The sequence below is a fragment of the Emys orbicularis genome, chromosome 3 (assembly GCF_028017835.1).
Source record: "Emys orbicularis isolate rEmyOrb1 chromosome 3, rEmyOrb1.hap1, whole genome shotgun sequence".
NCBI lineage: Eukaryota > Metazoa > Chordata > Testudines > Emydidae > Emys > Emys orbicularis.
In genome coordinates this window covers 108,090,740-108,110,809 of record NC_088685.1, presented here as the reverse complement: position 1 = coordinate 108,110,809, position 20,070 = coordinate 108,090,740, and the positions used below count along the sequence as shown (strand labels likewise).

Genomic DNA, 20,070 nt, shown 5'->3' with positions numbered 1-20,070 from the left:
TTGACCTTTGAGAGTGTTATATTTCCTAAGGTAAGTGAGGAATTTCATTCAGCATGATCTTAATTAGTAAATGTGTGAGGAAGATTCCAAAGATGCATGAGGTCTCACACTGCACAGACTGTCAATGCAGATTAAAGCTTTTTATCTTAAATGTGTAAAAAGGTACCATGCAGCTGTCACTACTGTTATTTATATAGTGCACAGTGCTTCACGACAGGAAAACCATCGAAACAAATACAGAATTCCTACACTGAACAGGGTACATTCTAATCCTGCAGTCAGACCTATATGAACAGACCCAGGAACTGTGCATCACCTCACTGGCTTCAACGAGGAGCAGGGATCTGCCAATACAGATCCATTACAGTACTGGGGCCTAAGGAAATACATATGAAATACCTCAGTTTACAGATAGCGTAATGCTCTATCTTGCTGAGCCAGTGTGATTTTCTATTTATGCTTCTCTGACAGCACAAGAATATCCTTACTCTTCTGCCATTTTCAAAAGGAGACGTGGAACAGAGGTTGCCATCGTATACCACACAAGAATTCCAGTGGGCAAGGAATAAAAAATCCTATCGACCACTTACAATCATGCAATTCAGACCTTGCTGAGGCCGAATCATTCATAGGAACTGTGTGTGCTGCAAGGGTTTGAATAGTAATATTCTTCTCTAATTCAGCTTACTGAAAGAATTGTGGAAAGACTAAATTTAAAGGCAGGCTGACTTTCTGGAAAGAGCAGGATCGATTTCCCCTTTTTTCTTCCCCCGCCCCTTGTGTGTTAACGTGCAGCACTGTTGCTCAGCTGAGCTCCAGTCTCGCAAGCCAAGCATGATACCTTGTGAAATGTCATTGGTGGGGATGCACCAGTAAAAATGCGAGAGCACAGGGCACTGAAGAGGTGTGCAATGGACACTTTGATCATTTCATGCATTTGGGGGCTTCCAGCTTTGTGACATGCAAAACACAGCTAAGAAAGCAAAACACAAAGGATTAGACAAAGCAATACAATGGATTAAACAAGACAATCTCCAAAAACATGGTTGGGAATAGATAAAAGAAGATAAACAAGTCACAAAGCATGAAATAACCTTTCATGCAGGGGCCTGACCAACATTAAAGGTATTGTATGCAATTAGGAATGTATATAGCTAGGTTGACTGTAGGTTCAACACTAATAATATTTAAGCCATTTATACAACACTCTTCATTGTCAGAGTACTTCACAAATATTATCTCCTTACCCTTCACAGAACTCCAATGAACATTATGGCCCCCAGATTAAAGATGGGGAAACTGAGGCTGAGGTTAAGGCCAAAATGCTCAGATGTATCCACTAATGTGGGGTGCCTCCATTATGGACTGATCAGGTGGTGCAAAGTGGCCAGGTTCTAGCTGTAACTTGCCAGAAGATAATTCCCATTGGAGGGGAACTCCCATTGGCAAGAGATGAGCAGAGACAGAAGAGCTTACTCTAGCACCAGCTCCACCCTACTATGGGACACATCAGGGAAAGGAGGAAGAATGGGCACATGGCAGAAGAGAACTATGCCAATTCTCCACTGAAATAAGTTTGAGCAGCTGATGCTGGGGCCAGACCAGTGCTGAATCACCCCACTGCCTACCACCCCAGCACTGGCAAGAGTTCAGATGCAGGGGAGAACTGAGTCCTCGGGTTTCAAATATTAAAGCCTTTGTAATATCTATGGGCCAGAATCACAAAGCCAAAGGTGCCGATAGGTTCTTTTCTGTATAGGTATACTAGCAAACGCTCCTAATGTAGTCAGAGCTGATACGGGTTTTTGCTTGGATAGCTGATACTGATTCCCTGAACAAAATGCACTAACCCAGCAAAAGAACGTTTTTTTGTCCAATATAGTTTCATCTACACTCAGCTTTTGCTGATAAAAAAATATCATACTCCTAATTGACTTTACTATGCCGGCAAAAGTTTTAAGGGTAGACATGGCCTTTTAAGATTGAGGATATGGCAGAACCACTAAACAATGGCAGGATCCAATACTTAACATGAAGCAAAGCTGGCGTTGATCAGGGTGTTTTAAAGAGAAAAACAGTCATGTGTCATTTGCATATCGTTATCTGAAAATGCACAGCAGAAATAGAAAATATGACTTCAGATAATGCTCACAGTCTTTGGGATGCCCCCAGGGAACAAAGAACATGAAGCATGACAATTGATTTCCACTACCTGAAGTAGCAGCTCAAAGGTTGAAATACTGGAGCTATTAAACCCTTTTTCCAATGTGTATTGCATCTTACTGTATCTCTCGATCTACAGTTCATGGATACATTGGGCTAGATTCACCTTCAATTTTCACCAGCTTCTGCCTTCCACAGTGGAAGAAAGTCTGCCAAAGAGAAGCTGCAGTCGTGTAAAGGAGCCATAAGTTTGCCTCTGTATGGGGGATTGGGGCAACAGAGGTTTAGCACAGCCTGAGAAAGAGGGTTGCCTGGGCAGGGAGGAGGTAGGTGCTGCTGATCCAGTACATCTTTGCTACAGCCCCAAGTAGTGAGGCTCCTACAGAGCCCCCAGGAAAACAGAAGTTACTCTTCATGAGTTTGGATTTCCTAACATTATTCAGGGGGGTGAAACCATGAGTTACACAGGTCATCCCAAATTAGTACTATCATGTATTCTGTACATGGCACGTTTTTAGGACTGTCTTAGAGAGTTTTAACATTTTGTATGGAGACAATTTTTGTATCCGTCTGCCTGCAAAGTCAATTAGTGACGTTTTAGCAGTTAAGTTACCATGGTAAGACAGCTAGTTTTCTTAGTTACCATGCTTTTCCCCCCTAGGTAGCAACAGGGTGATGCAGGATCAATTTCATCCCCAGATTTATAAAACGCTACCACTGCCAGGTAAAGCTAGGCACTTCCATCAGGTTTTCTTTTCTTCATGCACCAAGGAAAAACTGACATTGACTCGCAATTGTTAGTCATTTTCTTTCTCTGCTCACTAATTTCACTTGTAACTTCCCAAGCTGTCTTTTAAATAACAGCAGAACACAGACTGATATCTCCATCTGTAATTATCAATGCAGAAATAAATTATTATGATTATTCCCCACTACTGAAAAGAAAAGCTAACAAGTGTTGTAAAAGCAGAGGGGTGTTAGGTCATGGGCGTTTTCAAGGATTTTCATACAAACCTTTTCATTGCGGTATTATACATTGATGTTAAGTGTGTATACATTCCCCTCAACCCTATGCAGTGTAATTCAATATAATTTTATACTATATTATATACACAACAGCCCCTGCCATGCAATAGGGCTGAGTATTTCTATGCATTTCTTCCTTCCTGGCTACATGGAAGGCTCACTGCTTGAAACTCACTGTGCAACTAAATAGAGCACTTGTCTGAAAATGCTCACTTATAAACAGATCTCCTGTTGGCAGGTGCATTTTCCAGCTGCCAAAGCCCTTTTTACAATTTAATCCAGACAAATGTAATGAGGACAAAGGAAGACTGATTAATGCCAGTGGAACAACGTAATAAATCTAGGGATGTAATAATTCCATTTCTTGGACGCATCAGGAATAAGGGACACACTAACAATGCACATTATAGGTCAATCTCATCTCTGATGTAACTGTATTAACTTTGGTGGAGTTTCACCAGGGATGAATTTGGCCCTACATGTTGTAAAATTGAAGGAGAAAATTTTATTACTGTTAAAGGCAAAGCAAAACATGCAAAGTTTTAAACACAGACAATACTGTAATACACAGCAGCCACTAAAAAGAATGTCCATGAGTAGAAAGTGCCTCTTCCAGTGCATTTCTACAGCTGTCAGCACTGTGATTGCTAATCATGTTGACTAATAAACGGTAACAAGGGTAATATCAATCATTAAGAATAACTGCAGTTGTTTTGATTAAATCAATCCCAGTCTATGTATAGAAAGCACATTCTAGTTAGTGGCAATAGGTCAAGAAAAACAAGCAATGTTAGTGGGGGATGGAGGGCACTCACCTCAGCAATCTTTAGCACTGAACTTCCATTCAGGTCAAATGTGGAGGTGTACGTGATACAGAGCAAAACCTTGAACACAGAGAGGGGGAAAGCACAAGAGCTTTAGGTTCATCCACCATTTCTAGTTTGTGGTTGAGTTTTTATATTGTCTATTGTGTTCCCTAATAACTTTTTCTTCATCATACCCTTTTAGACACAACTCCTTCCATTTTCCACAGCAGCAATTACTAGGGTTGGGGAGGGCAATGAAGTTGCTGACTGGTTCCTGCTTGGAAAATTGTGACTGTTGACCCAAAAAGAAAAGAGTCACCGCAACCACAGATGTTATGTTGCTCTATATGAACATGTCTTTCAGAGAGGAAGGATGGTCCAGTGGTTTGGATATTACCTGGGACTTGAGAAATCCACGTTCAATTCCCTGGCCTGCCACTCACTGATTTCCTGTGTCAGCTTGGGAAAATCACTTAGGTTACAGATGGGTCACAGAGAGACTATCTAACAGGGACGGAGTCGGGATAAACACATTAAAGATTGTAAAGCACTCCAATACTATGGGAAGTGAGGAGCCATGCAAATAAATATGAAAGAAAACAGTGAGCAATTTAGAAACCAGTCCTTGCATTGGCATCAGTTTAAAAAATGATTTACAATCAGTAACGTTAATTAATCCATAAAAGTTCCCTGCCAATAAGGAAAATAGAAAAGGGAGGGTCTTGAAAGGACTGGGGAGGCTTAAAGGGATCCCCTTTGTCTGACAATATTTTCATCTTATTATTTGTACGACACTCATGTCTAGAGGATCAAAATCCCATTGTCTAGGCATTGTACCAACACCTAGAAAGAAACCTTCTTCTAACCAGCCTAGATTTGCTCATGATTATTTGTTCCTGTGCCAACATTGTCCTTCAGCTTAAGTAGCTCTTCATCTCCCTAGTATTTATCCTCCCCCCAGTATATTTACTGGGGACTCCAAATATGGGAGAAAGATTCCTCCATGCAGCTCATTTGCACCTGACACAAAAATAATCCATTACTGGAGGTAAGTACAGGGAATTTAAGCTTTGGTACTAAGGATCCTTTGATTATCACCTGTCAGCTTATACAGGTACAGAGGAAAAACCCATCTGTAGAAAAATGTGTCATTTTCCCCTGAGCATACAAATGTCTGTATCCTCCTAAGCATTCACTTACCTGTCAGCCTGAAAAATGCTTGTGTTCTTTGCACTCAGAAACACAATGGATCTTTAAAAATGATATGGGATATAACTCTAAACAACACCAGAGCACAGAAATGGACAAGTTTGATTTCATGCATTTACTATTTGTCCTACCAACGAGATACCCCAATTTAAAAAAACATCTGCAAACAAGTCAGGAAGATCCAGAAGCTGAACCTTGTTAGCCAATACATATATGTTAGGTGTAGTATATATCACATTAATTGATATTATATGCATGGCAGTAATAGGATATACATGTGTTGGGAAATTATGCTAATTTAACAGATTATGCTATTCCCACAATTCGGTTAATCCATATAAAATATCCCACAATACTTTGCAAAGCTGACGTTAGCTTTAGCATTAGAAAATAGGAAACTTGTCAAAGCAAAGATGCATGAATACTTTGTACCAAGCACAGTTAGGGTGTACTTTCACGGCTCATCAACACTTGGAATGTAGTATTCAAAATGAGACATAGGAAAGTATAGGGACATATATTCACGGATCAGTACCTGGAATACCAGTATCCGAAATGAAGACAAGGAAGGTACAGAACAACAAATTAAGGAACTGGTACGAACAGGTGGGTTGGATTTTAGTGACATAGAAAGTTTTGTAACTTATAAAATCATACTGCAAATACCATACTATACTATTTTACATACATGTAAAATCATACTATAAATAGCTGAAATGCATATCTTTGAAGTACCATCTTCTGTGTAAGGTGAGCAAGCTGAGAGAATTTGCATCCTGGAAAGAGGGTATGTATGTCTCCTTTTCGCATTGTACTGCTTTGTCTTCGGACAATACATTTAGCTAAATTCAGGTATTTAGTCTCTTGAACATTTTAAGAATGGATCATGAGAGTAGTCAAGCAATTGGCTATACCTTTGAGTCAATAACCTTAATCTAGAGAAGAGGAGATTGGAATTAAATCCTCAAGACCAGACAAGTAGGAATTACTGAATTTCAAAGTCCTTCACCAATATTATTTTCTCAAACCCTCAGCCCTTTCTAAATATGAGCTGAACACTGTAGATAAATGCCAGAGACCCAGGAGAATGGAATAGGAAGGAACAGAATAGTCTTGTGGCGCACAGGAATTCTGGATTCTATTCTCAGCTCTTTCAAATTTGCTGTCCAACATTGAGTAAATCAATTAGACTTTCTATGCCTTAGTTTCCGCATTTGTACAATAATATTTCCTCACCTCACAGAAGTGTTGTAATGCTTAATGTCTGTAAAGTGTCTTTAGATTATCAGGTGCAAGTTGCTCAGTATCATTATTTCCTGGTGTTGCCAAGAAATACAACCCTCTCTGGGTACCTTCAAGATATTAACAGTATCATATTTTACTCATCTTGACAGAAACATCTCCTGAATTTGGGTGCTGGGACACACATCCTCAGCACTAAGTTGATAAACAAAGAAAAGACAGGAGAAAATGTCTCCCACAAAACAAATAATAAAGAATATTGTAAAAAAGAAAATAACATTCAGAAGAGTTCAGATACTCCACCCAGATATACCCATTTCATTGATGGGTGAATTCTGTACATGATTTGGTACGCCATAAACATATTCCATAACTGTTCATTACTGGAGTCACAGCACCTTTCACTTGAAGCCTCTTGCACTGCTTATAGCTGGAGACAGGATGAACTGTCAGATGGATCACTGGTCTGATCTGGCAATTCCTGTGTTCCTGTCTCATACAGATGTAGTATTTCACATGCCACAGGTCTCCAAAAGGTGTGCAGCTGCATCTTAAACACCCACAACTGAATATCTGATCCACAATTTGCAAAGTGCTATTGTACCCTTTAGAATACAAAGCCGTACGTCAATGTAAGGTACAGTTTTTTCCCTGGCACTAATGACACGCAGCACCCCTTGTGTGCTTTGTGTGATCTCTCTGCTCTTTTATGGCAGCTCAACCAAATATAGCTTTGTAAAAGATTTCGTGCTTTGTAGAGCATTTAATTGTAACAGCATTCTGTGAAACACAAGGGAATATATCCCATAACCATGTATTCTTACGAGGCTCTGCTTACTGAAATGATGATTCCTATTTCTTCGCCCTCATTTAATTCTCTCTCCATATTCTGCCCTTAAATGGCTGCAATTTGCGCAGGCAGGAAATGTGTCTAGTCTTTCCTGTCAGAAATGCCAGTGAGCCTCAAGTAGTTGGCAACTGACTCAGTTTCTGGTATAGGGGTCAGACACAAAACATGACAAATGTGATCAGCTGGTTGCTGATGAAGAGGTGACAATGAAAACATGTTTTGAAGTAACAGGGCATTCAAGCAAAAGTAGATTTGACTATTAATAATTTGTAGGGTTAGATTTACAACAGAGGGGGGGAAGCCACTCTCTCACACAGGCTGTGGGCCCTACTGTCTTCTAAGGCCTTGTCTACTGACAAAAACAGTATAGTTAAGGTTGTCCCTCCCCGCCCTGCCTCCCAGTGTGGATGCAATGATACCAGTATAGAATGCTTAAGGGGAACAAGCTATACTGGTATAAGCACTTCAATACTGATATAATTGTGTCCACACTAGGGGTTGTACTGGTAAAACTATTCGGATTTAAAAAAAAAAAAAATCACATCCCTAACTGAGATAGTTATACTGTGTACAAAATCTGTATGCCAACTTGGATTTGTCAAGAACAAATCATGTCAAACCAACTTAATAGAGGGGAACAAGACTTGTGGATAGGGTGGAAGCAGTACATGTGATATATCTCAACTTTAGTAAGGCTTCTGCTATCATCTCGCATGACCTTCTCAAACAATCTAGAGAAAAACAGCCTAGACAAACCTACTATATGTGGTTGCATAACTGGTTGGAAAACTGTATTCAGAGAATAGTTATCAATGGTCCATAGCCAAGCTGGAAGGGCATATCGAATGGGATCCCACAGGGATCTGTCCTGGGTCCGGTTCTATTGAATATCTTCAGATATGAAGTGGATAATGGCATAGAGAGTACATTTATAAAGTTTGTAGGTAATACCAAACTGGAAGGGGTTGCCAAAACTTTGGAGGACAAGATTAGAATACAAAATTGTCTTGACAAACTGGAGAAATGGTCTGAAATAAATAGGATGAAATTCAATAAGGACAAATGCAAAGTACTCCACTTAGGAAGAAATCATCAATTGCACAAATACAAATGGGGAATGTTTACTTAGGAAGGAGTACTGCAGAAAAAGACCTGATAGTTATAGTGGATCACAAACTAAATATGAGTCAACAATGTAATATTGTTGCAAAAAAAGCAAACATCTTTTTGGGATGTATTAGCAGGAGTGTTGTAAGCAAGACACGAAAAGTAATTCTTCCACTCTATTCAGTACTGATAAGGCCTCAACTGAAGTATTCTGTTCAGTTGTGGCACCACACGTCAGGAAATTGAGGAAAGTCCAGAGAAGAGCAACAAAAATGATTAAAGGTCTAGAAAAAACATGACGTATGAGGAAAAATTGAAAAAAAATGGGTTTATTTAGTCTGGAGAAGAGAAGACTGAGGGTGGCCATAAATTCAGTCTTCAAGTACATAAAAGGTTGTCATAAAGAGGAGGGTGATAAATTGTTCTCCTTACCCACTGAGGACAGGACAAGAAGTAATGGGCTTAAATTGCAGCAAGGGAGATTTAGGTTAGACATTAGGAGAAAAACTTCTTAACTGTCAGGGTAGTTAATCAATAGAACAAATTACCCAGGGAGTTGTGGGATCATCATCAGAGGAGGTTTTTATGAACAGTTTAGACAACCACTTGTCAGGGATGAACTAGAATCTATAATACACCTCTACCTCGATATAACGCTGTCCTCGGGAGCCAAAAAATCTTACCGCTTTATAGGTGAAACCGCGTTATATTGAACTTGCTTTAATCCACCGGAGTGCGCAGCCCCGCCCCCCGGAGCACTGCTTTACCGCATTATTTCCGAATTCGTGTTATATCGGGTCGCGTTATATCGAGGTAGCGGTCTACTTAGTCTTGCCTCAGTGCAGGGGACTGGACTAGATGACCCATTGAGGTCCCTTCCAGTCCTACATTTCTACAACTCTATGTAGACTAGACCTAAAATAGAAAAGATGGTCTTTTGACTAAAGCCGAGGACTAGTCAGGAGTTCTGATTCTTTCCCCAGCCCTGCTGCAGGCTTCTTTTGTGACCCCGGCCAAGTCAGATAACCTGCAACTTCTCTGTGCCTCAGCTGTCCAAAAATGGGGATAAAAAGAGTTCCCTACCTGAGGCTTAGGTCACGAATGCTCTTGGAGGTCTTAGATGGAAGGTGTTATAGAAATGCAAATTATTAGTGTGTTACAAATGATTATTTTGATCTACTAAAGACACTGCTAAGCTACTTATCTCCACCTAACATGCTCCAGCCACAGACTAAATATGTTAAACACAAAACACAGGCAGATTCTGTTCTGAAAAGAAATAATGTGCATTTCACTGGGCCATGACATTTTACCTTGGCAATGAATGGTTGTGAAAGTGTAAAACAGACTACCAGGCAATTTCTAGTGGCATCTTTCATAACAAAAACCATTCTTCCCTAGTATATCAAGGTGGACATTAGAAAGGGGACTTTATAGTAAAGTACAATGATGAGAGAAGCTAGAGTGAAGGAGCCTCACACAGTTAGGAGAGCCTGAAAAGAAACAATCTTATAAATAAGGAATATTGTTACTGCTGTGATTCCTGCAAAGTCAAACAGGTTCTATTATCTTGTAAAGGTTCTGATCAAATCTGATTTCTAGCAATGGGTGACCCATAATGAAAACTGTTCATTTTAATTATTGGTGGAGCTCTGCCCGTCATGGAACAAGAAATACTGTCTTTCTCCCCAGAGCCCAGGATACAAATGGTATTACAAGGCAATATCAAACTGCATGCACAGATGCGTTTTCACAATGGGCAAAGGGAAAAAATAATTGCTTTTTGTAATAAACTGAAAGTCACTTTTCACAGAAGGACTTTACTGTATAAAAAGAGGGTCACTTTAATTGGAATTGCAATTTCTACCCTGCAGTGCATTGCAGTCAATGAGTGGGAGAAAGTAAGTACTACCCCCATTTTACAGATGGGGAAAGTGGGTGAGAGAGAATAAAAATTCCAAAGTTCACTTAAGTCCAATGAGACATAGGTGCTTTTTAAAAGGTTACCCGGGGAGATCAAGTGACTTGCCCAAGGTCCCACAGGAATGTCTGTGACAGAGCTGGGAAGTTAGACCAGATCTTCTGAGTCCCACTCCAGCGCCATATCCACAAGACCAATAGGGTCCTCCACTATTAAATTTAATTATTATTTTTTGGGGTGGGGGGAAAAGGGAGGGTATGGAAACTGGTTTTCTGTAGTGCTAGGATCTGAATACCTGTTAATAAATATGAACCTTTCTGCAAAGAAACGCAACCAGGAAACATCTTGATAGCTGATGGAAGATCTATTAGTTTGATCATACAGGTTTCTCTGGTCTTGTAAGGAAAACAACAGCAAAAAAATGAAGATGTGCCTTAATGACTCTATATGGATTATGCAATCCTGTATCATTGTATACAGCATGGCAGCTTCTAATTCTGGGGAGGTTGAAGACAGTGGTTCCCCATGAATCAGCAGTGCTGTGAAAGGCTTGGTTATCAGTAGGAATTGGTGTTCTGGGTTATGAATGCACCACGGTTTCAGACAAAGACTCATATCAGGTGTGGAATAATCTCACAAATTGTAAGTGATGACATGCTGAATGTTCCCAGAAGAACATGCTCACTAATTCACTGGACTAAAAACTACCACTGAAAACTACTTAAGTGTGAACTTCTGCTTATGTAGCACAGGGGTAGGAAGGAAATAATTTAGGGCAATGGCTCTCAAACTTTTGTACAGGTGACCCCTTTCACATAGCAAGCCTCTGAGTGCGATCCCCCTTATAAATTAAAAACACTTTTAAATATATTTAACACCATATAAATGCTGGAGGCAAAGCGGGGTTTCGGGTGGAGGTTGACAGCTCACGACCCCCCATGTAATAACCTCGCAACCTCCTGAGGGGTCCTGACCCCCAGTTTGAGAACCCCTGATTTAGGGCAATCACTTAATAGATATTTTACAAGTTTTTTTTAAATGGCTCTGGCAGTGGCTTTTGTCTTCAAAATTACGATACTCTAATGTAGGGAGGATTATAAAAAGCTGACTGGCAAAGCCAGGATGAGGTATTCTGCTTACCCAGCTATAGTAATATTTGTAAATATCATGTTACTCCATAAATTAAATGACAGTTAAATTACAAGCAAAACCAAAGCAATCACAAGAAAAACTATAAGGAAGACAAATGAATTCCATTACCAAATGGAAAAACTCAGAGCCAGACTCTGGTGCCGCTCCTCAGGTTCATGTTGAGCAGTACTGCATGGGTAGTTCCACTAAGTAGGGGTATCCATGAAACCACTCATGGCATTAGGTATGAGTCAGCATGATTAGAATCTGGCCCTATAAGGGCAACAGAAACCAATACAGATAATAAGAGATAAAAAGGAAAATGACAGCTAGACAATAGGCTTTTTAAAAATACAAAAAAAAAAAAGGGGGGGGGGGGGGAGAATAGTAAAACCAACCAGAAAGAAGTAAAAAGAAAAATGAGAGAAGCAAAAAGTAATAGCTAGTGACAAACTGCAGAAAACATAAGAAACAACAAAGGGGAAATTAAAAAATATATAGAGGCAGGGCCGCCCGGGGGGGGCGGGCGCAAGTGGGGCAATTTGCCCTAGGCCCCGGGCCCTGCAGGGGCCCCCACGAGAATGTCGGAGGCTCCCCCCCGCCTCCGCCTTTGCCTTCCCTGATCCCCCCGGCGCCTCAGCGCGCCGCGACCAGGAGCGGCCCTGGACAGCACTGCAGCGGTGTGGCTCGGGCGGGGCCTGAAATCCTCCCGCTCGGAGCTGCGTGGTAAGGGGGCGGGGCTGCAAGCTCCGGCAGGCCGAGGGGCAGGAGCTCCTGGACGCGGCGGGCTGAGGCTCTGGGAGAGGTGGGAGGCGGGGGTAAGCGGCATGGTAAGCCCCTCTGAGCTGGGCACCCCCCAGCCCTGACGCCCAGCTCTGAGCCCAGCCCCTCTGAGCCGGGCGCCCCCCGACCCAGAGCCCAGCTCCCCACCCAGCCCTTGGCAACAGTAGTGCCACCCCCAGGCAGCGACAGCCCATTGGCACCAACCATCACCATCACCCAGCGACAGCCCATTATGTAATTGCAAATGTATACATACCATTAAAGCATTTAATGTTTTTAAATAATATATTTCGTGTATTTTCAAATTATTAAAAATTAAATTTTGAATGTATTTCACTGGTTATCTTTTACATTTCCAAATACATGTTACTATAGTATTGCAACTTTTTTTTATGGAAGGGGCCCCCGAAACTGCTTTGCCCCAGGCCCCCTGAATCCTCTGGGCGGCCCTGTATAGAGGATCAAAGAAACCATTGAGCTACTTTACAATGAATGAACATAACCGTCTATATTCCACAGGGGATCACATTTGAGAGAGAGAGAGAGAGAGAGAAACAACAAGCAATTTGTTTCCTCCTGTTTTTAATGCTATTGAATGTTGTTTATTTTAAAAAGCAATTAGTATAATAAAAAGATTTAGCAAGAGATAGAAAAGACAGGGTAAGGAAAGGGATTGTCATTGACAGGCAGGCAATAGTGGCCAAAACATTAAAAACATGTAATAGAGGTACACCTCTACTCCAATATAACGCGCCCCGATATAACATGAATTCGGATATAACGCAGTAAAGCAGTGCTCCGGGGGAGAGGGGGAGGGCGGGGCTGCGCACTCTGGAGGATCAAAGCAAGTTCGATATAACACGGTTTCACCTATAACGCGGTAAGTTTTTTTGGCTCCTGAGGACAGCGTTATATCGGGGTAGAGGTGTATTCCTGATGTATTAAGATCATTTTATTATACCACACAATAAATGTCACAATAATAATGTCAGTGAACCTTTCCAAATTGTCCTAACAATTCGGTGGGCAAATGTTATAAGGATGTCTTTTTCTTTCTTTCTTTTATTGTGATCACAAATAAACAAACAATAAAGCTGAGGTTACATGAATCCAAGAGAAAATATGAAAGTAATAGGGAAAAAAAAATCACATGGATCTCTATCAAAAGGTAAGTCATTTGCAATCACATGTTTATAATGCCCCACGAATGTATGTGATAATATAGCGTGGTGTGGTCTGTTTAGAATCTATATTACCTGGTGTACGATAAACAGTAACAATTCTGCTAAAGAGGAGACATGGCTGAGCCTACTAGAATTACCATTCGACAGTGGTCAGCTGGAAAAAACGTAGAGTAGCCTGAAGGCTGCTCTATGTCATGCGTTTGAACAGAACTGGTGCCTGGCAGCCAGGCTATACCAGGCACATAAAACCCATGGGTCTGACCCAGAGAACTTTCAAAGCGAAAGGGATTATGGGTGGTGAACCTCAGGAAATAGTTTTAGGACCTCTGCTATGAAGTTATATTTTGGGGAAATGCTTTGCTAATACAATGTTGAGATTTTATTTTTGTATTTATTTTATATATTTTTATATTTAATTTTATTTTCTTAGAAATCAGGAAATAAAAAATAATTCTTCCCAGAGCAATTGTATCTATTAGGGCTGTCAAGCGATTAAAAATATTAATCGTGCTGTTAAATAATAATAGAATACCATTTATTTAAATATTTTTGGATGCTTTCTAACATTTTTAAATATATTGATTTCAATTACACCACAGAATACAAAGTATACAGTGCTCACTTTATATTATTTTTTTATTACAAATATTTGCACTGTAAAAAACAAAAGAAATCGTATTTTTCAATTCCCCTAATACAAGTACTGTAGTGCAATCTCTTTATCATGAAAGTTGAACTTACAAATGTAGAATTATGTACCAAAAAAACCTGCATTCAAAAATAAAACAATGTAAAACTTTAGAGCCTACAAGTCCAATCAGCCCTATTTCTTGTTCAGCCAATCGCTCAAATAGGTTTGTTTTTGCAGAATATAATGCTGCCTGCTTCTTATTTACAATGTCACCTGAAAGTGAGAGCAGGCATTTGCATGGCACTGTTGTAGCCGGTGTTGCAAGATATTTACATACCAGATGCGCTAAAGATTCATATGTCCCTTGATGCTTCAACCACCATTCCAGAGGACATGCGTCCATGCTGATGACAGGTTCTGCTCGATAACGATCCAAAGCAGTGCGGACCGACGCATGTTCACTTTCATCATCTGAGTCACATGCCACCAGCAGAAGGTTGATTTTCCTTTTTTGGTGGTTCGGGTTCTGTAGTTTCTGCATCAGAGTGTTGCTCTTTTAAGACTTCTGAAAGCATGCTCTACACTTCGTCCTTATCAGATTTTGGAAGGCACTTCAGATTCTTAAACCTTGGGTCAGGTGCTGTAGCTATCTTTAGAAATCTCACATTGGTATCATCTTTGCGTTTTGTCAAATTTGCAGTGAAAGTGTTCTTAAAACGAACAACATGTGCTGGGTCATCATCCGAAACTGCTATAACATGAAATATATGTCAGAATGCAGGTAAAACAGAGCAGGAGACACACAATTCTCCCCCAAGGAGTTCAGTCACAAATTTAATTAACGCATTATTTTTTTAACGAGAGTCATCAGCATGGAAGCGTGTCCTCTGGAACAATGGCCGAAGCATGAAGAGGCATATGAATCTTTAGCCATCTGGCACGTAAATATCCTGCGACGCCAGCTACAACAGTGCCATGTGAATGCCTGTTCTCACTTTCAGATGACATTGTAATTAAGAAGTGGGCAGCATTATCTCCTGCAAATGTAAACAAACTTGCGATTTCTCTTAGCGATTGGCTGAACAAGAAGTAGGAATGAGTGGACTTGTAGGCTCAAAAACAAAACAATGTAAAGCTTTAAAGTGCAATTATGTAACAAAAAAAAAATCTACATTTGTAAGCTGCACTTTCATGATAAAGAGATTGCACTACAGTACTTGTATGAGGTGAATTGAAAAATACTATTTACTTTATCATTTTTACAGTGCAAATATTGGTAATCAAAAATAATATAAAGTGAGCACTGTACACTTTGTATTCTGTGTTGTAACTGAAATCGATACATTTGAAAATGTAGAAAAACATCCAAAAAATTTAATAAATTTCAATTGGTATTCTATTGCTTAACAGTGCAATTAATCGTGATTAATTTTTTTTAGTTAATCGCGTGAGTTAACTGTGATTAATCAACAGCCCCAGTATCTATATTTTAATAATGCACAGGATTTTTAATGTTAATGCCTTAATTGTGGGTGAAGCACACAGCAATACTTAAAAGTTAAAGAGCTACCTTAGGAAGTGCTAAAATGTAAGGGTCATCTTCAGTGGCTTATGACTTTTTCAGTGTTCTTCCTTTTGAGACAAAACATGGACGTTTGCTCTTGGCCAAGGAGTTAATTTTTTGGAAGGTTTGAGCTAAAACAGTTCCACCACTTTCAAGACTGATGAGAGTGGAAAGAAAATACAGTTTTACCATCAGACTTATTATTTTTTTTTTTTTGTAATTTTTCTTAAACAGTTGAAGTGTCTTAACAGTTTGAAGTAGAAACTTGAAATTTGGACAGGAGATAGATACTTAGGTTGCAGATGTAGTTTTTGGTGGTTTGAGAAAACCCTGGTAGTGATTTGTGAAAGTTAAAGGGCTTTAAAATACGACTCTGTGCCCACAGTGACCTTTCTAATTCAATCCCTTAATGGTTTACAAATGTTCTCCTGGTTTTATGACAGCATATGTGGGTTACGAAAATCTGTAAGGAGTTCTGCCTCCTCCCACGCTATACCTGAGAGTTTTTATGAAGGGATGCAAGGCTCAAAGCCACACCTCCTTCCATGGGACATAGAAAGATGTGCATCAAATGAGACAAGGGAGGCTGACGGATTGGTTGCACTTGCTGCATGGTACTATTCTATACTTTATAGGATTTTATACCACACATCACCATGGCATCTGGTATATAGTACACAGTATTTTACTGTTAGTTAAACTAATAATTAGGGCCGTACCAAATTCACGGTCCATTTTGGTCAATTTCATGGTCATAGGCTTTTAAAAATGGTAAATTTCATTATTTCAGCTATTTTAATCTGAAATTTCATGGTGTTGTAATTGTAGGGGTCCTGACCCAAAAAGGAGTTGTGGGGGAGGTCACAAGGTTATTTTGGAGGGCTTGCGGTACTGCTACCCTTGCTTCTGCGCGGCTGCTGCTGGCACAATCTGTAGAGCTGGGCAGCTGGAAAGCGGCAGCTGCTGGCTGGGAGCCCAGCTGTGAAGGCAGAGCCACTGCCAGCAGCAGCGCAGAAGGAAGGATGGCATGGTATGGTATTGCCACCCTTACTTCTGCGCTGCTGCTTGCAGAGCTGGGCCCTCAGTCAGCAGCTACCACCCAGCTCTGGTAGGCAGCAGCACAGAAGTAAGGGTGGCATGGTATGGTATTGCCACCCGTACTTCATTAAATGCCTTACTTCTGTGCTGCTGCTGGCGGAGCGCTGCCTTCAGAGCTGGGCACCTGGCCAGCAGCTGCTGGTCTTTAGCCACCCAACTCTGAAGGCAGCGCAGAAGTAAAGGTGGCAATACCTCAACCTGCTACAATAACCTTGAGCCCCCCGCCTCCCCCCGCCCTGCAACCTCCTTTTGGGTCAGGATCCCCAATTTGAGAAATGCTGGTCTCCCCTGTGAAATACGTATAGTATAGGGTAAAAGCACAGAAAAGACCAGGTTTCATTTGAGGGGGGGGGCAATGGGGGAGGCCACCAGATGTCATGGTCTGTGATGCATTTTTTATAGCCATGAATGTGGTAGGGCCCTACTAATAGGTAAGCATGGTAGAATTTCTTTGTTTCTTCATTTTTATTTTTAAAGACAGTAGCAATTTCCATGCGCAAAAACCTATATTACAAGAACTTGAAAGCTGAAAAGTAAAGCAGTCAAAAAATAGGAAATGACAAAAGTTCTGGTTGTCTGTGAAATCTTAACTCTGCCCCTTTGTACATCCTGTATTACAGTTGATCACAATATCGTCTATTACAGTTGATCACGTTATTTTATCCAGAAGATTTGCCTCGTTTATTGTGTATATTGGACAAAAAAAATGAGGCAGGTTTGACTTAGACAGGGGCTGAGAACTCTCTCATCTCATTCACTGTCTAAATTGTATGTTATAGACTGAAAAAAGGTCTGCTGAAGAGGAAAAATGGTGGTATGGGTAATGCACTGGACTGGGACCAGGTAATCTGATCACACACAGAACAATATAGATACCTCATTCACTGAAAACCATCCATCCTGTGTAGTGAAGGAGCTGGGATCATATAGAAAAATAGTGAGCCAGTTCCTGTCCCCCTGCCTTGTTCACTCTGCACTGCTCTGGAGAGTTGTCCTAACAAGGCAGCTGGAGTCTCCCCAATACAGTTGTGGTATAAGCCAACATAGCCAGCTCTACATCACTCGTTCTCCCCCTCTACCTGCTGGGGAAAGCAGTGTTCCTGGGTAGGCCAGGCATGTGGCTTCACCCCAGCTGAACGAGAAACTGCCTATGTACCATTCAGAGCCGGCTCCAGGGTTTTGGCCGCCCCAAGCAGCCAAACAAAACAAAACAAAAAAGCCGTGATCGCAATTGCGATCTGCGGCGGCAATTCGGCGGGAGGTCCTTCGCTTCGAGCAGGAATGAGGGACCGTCCGCCAAATTGCCGCCGAACAGCTGGACGTGCCGCCCCTCTCTGAAGTGGCTGCCCCAAGCACCTGCTTGGTAAGCTGGTGCCTGGAGCCGGCCCTGGTACCACTCCACCTGGCATAATTTATGGAAGCTCTTGGGCTGCTCTAAATTAAACCAGGGGTTGGTTCAGCCCCCAGTCAGGCTGAAGATTAGAGCAACCTTTCCCTTTCCACACTTGGCCCTGCACCAAGCATAGCTCAGCCAGACATGAAGATATAGCCCAGTACATAATCATGTAACAAAAAAAATGTATTGCAATGCATAGGCACAAAGGGCAGAGTTAAGACTGCACAGATAATATCACTAGTCATTTCCTGACTTCTGAATGCTTCATTTTTAAAACTTTAGGGCTAGGTTATAACCGACCCATATACAGGCTCACAGGGGCGTAAGGAGGTATAAGACTTCCCTTCTCTCATTCTTGTGTGGATTGACAGTCAAAGCTTGAAGAGGAGAGCAAGCTACACTGGCCAGAGGGGGGGCAGGGAATGGGTGGGCGGGGAATGGTTAGAACTTTGATGCTACCCCTTAAACACGGTGGTCAGTGGAGCTAAGCTGGTGCACGGTAATGAGCTGCAGTTAGTTACTTTCCACACAGCTGTAACTCACACACCTCCTGGTTGTGGTGCTCTGTCCCCCTCTAGTGGCACCGAGACCACATAGAGATTAATGAGCACCACACCTACAAGTGTGGGTTACACAGCAATATGGGAAATAGGGAATGAATTGTGGCTTTCAAACAGTATGTCTATACTGCAAAAAAAGACTTGTGGGAGCCAGTCTCGGAGCCTGGGTCTGCCGACTCAAGCTTGCACTACAGGGATACAAATAGCAGTGCAGATGTTTCCACTTGGTGGTGGAGGGGGGTGGATCTCAGACTCCGGGCTCCAGCCTGAGCAGGAAGGTGTATATTGCTATTTTTAGCCCTATAACATTAGCCCTGTGAGCCTGAGTCTGTAGAGCCAGGCTCTGAGTCTCACTGCCATGAAGGCTTTTTTGCAGTGTAGACATAGCCTGAGTTATACTTCCTTCCCTGGGCTGATGGAATTCAGCGCAGTCCCTCACACAGGGTTAGAGGTAAAGTCTCAATCTCACCCTTAATGTTCTTTTGATGTAATTTTTTTTTTGCATGGGGTATGTATTCTATGGGGACAAAATAATGCGATGTTAAGACTATACATTTCAAATACAAGTGTAAGGATATGAAAGTGTTGACGTTCTCATTGTAATATTAACATGCCAACATTGCACATAATGGTCAAATGCTGTTCCCTGCCACACCAGTGCAACCCCACTGGGTTTCAGTCAGCGTAAGGCAAGAGAGAGCAGGGAGCAGTATAATAGGGATGGGAGGTACATTCCTGTAGCTACAGCTTCCATCTATTATAGCTGATCAGTGGCCTCGTCTCAGGTGTCCGCAATGCTGAACAGAGCGAGCGTTTCAGGCCACAAGCTTACACAGATGGGGAACAAGGCCATTCTTCTCTGCAAATGCTTCATAAAAGCACTGCCGGACCTACGTTTGCATTTAACCTTACATTAAAAATGCCATACCGGGTCAGCAGTGAATTCATTTTGGAGTATCAGTGACAGTCACTCTTTGTACCTAACTTCTAGAGATTCTGAGCCAATAACATGAAATGCTTATTTTGCTCCTTTGTAGTTTTGCTGGTTCAAGAAGGTTCATGGGGACAGAAAATGCATCAGAGAGAAGTAACCCAGGGGGCAGTAATTTAATTGGATCCATACCCTAAATTGGGGCTGTAAAACTGATGAAGTGTGGTTTTCTTGCCAGGTGCTGCCCATTTCCTCATGGTAGGTGCTTTGGATATGGAGGAAAAAAATGCGTCATGTCCTTGGATTGCCATGTATTCATCTGTGGAAACGTGAGGCTCCACATAGACAATGCCAATTATAGCCTTTAGTGCCTTTCTGCTCTGCTCAGGCTCACTGCTGAATGATAGAATGGTTTTTTCACAGTTTGTCTAAGAAGTCTGGTTTGGCCTGAAAGTTAAATCCTAGCAA

General features: G+C 41.4%; 1 protein-coding gene across 1 annotated transcript in view; it reads right to left on the bottom strand.

Moving 5' to 3' along the window:
* The window catches only part of ARFGEF3 (ARFGEF family member 3), a 123,664-nt gene that overhangs the window by 60,254 nt on the left and 43,340 nt on the right, over positions 1-20,070 (bottom strand). Inside the window, exon 5 of the mRNA XM_065401811.1 lies at positions 4,005-4,073. Within this exon, the coding sequence (XP_065257883.1) occupies positions 4,005-4,073 (69 nt within the window). The remainder of the gene's footprint in view (positions 1-4,004; positions 4,074-20,070) is intronic.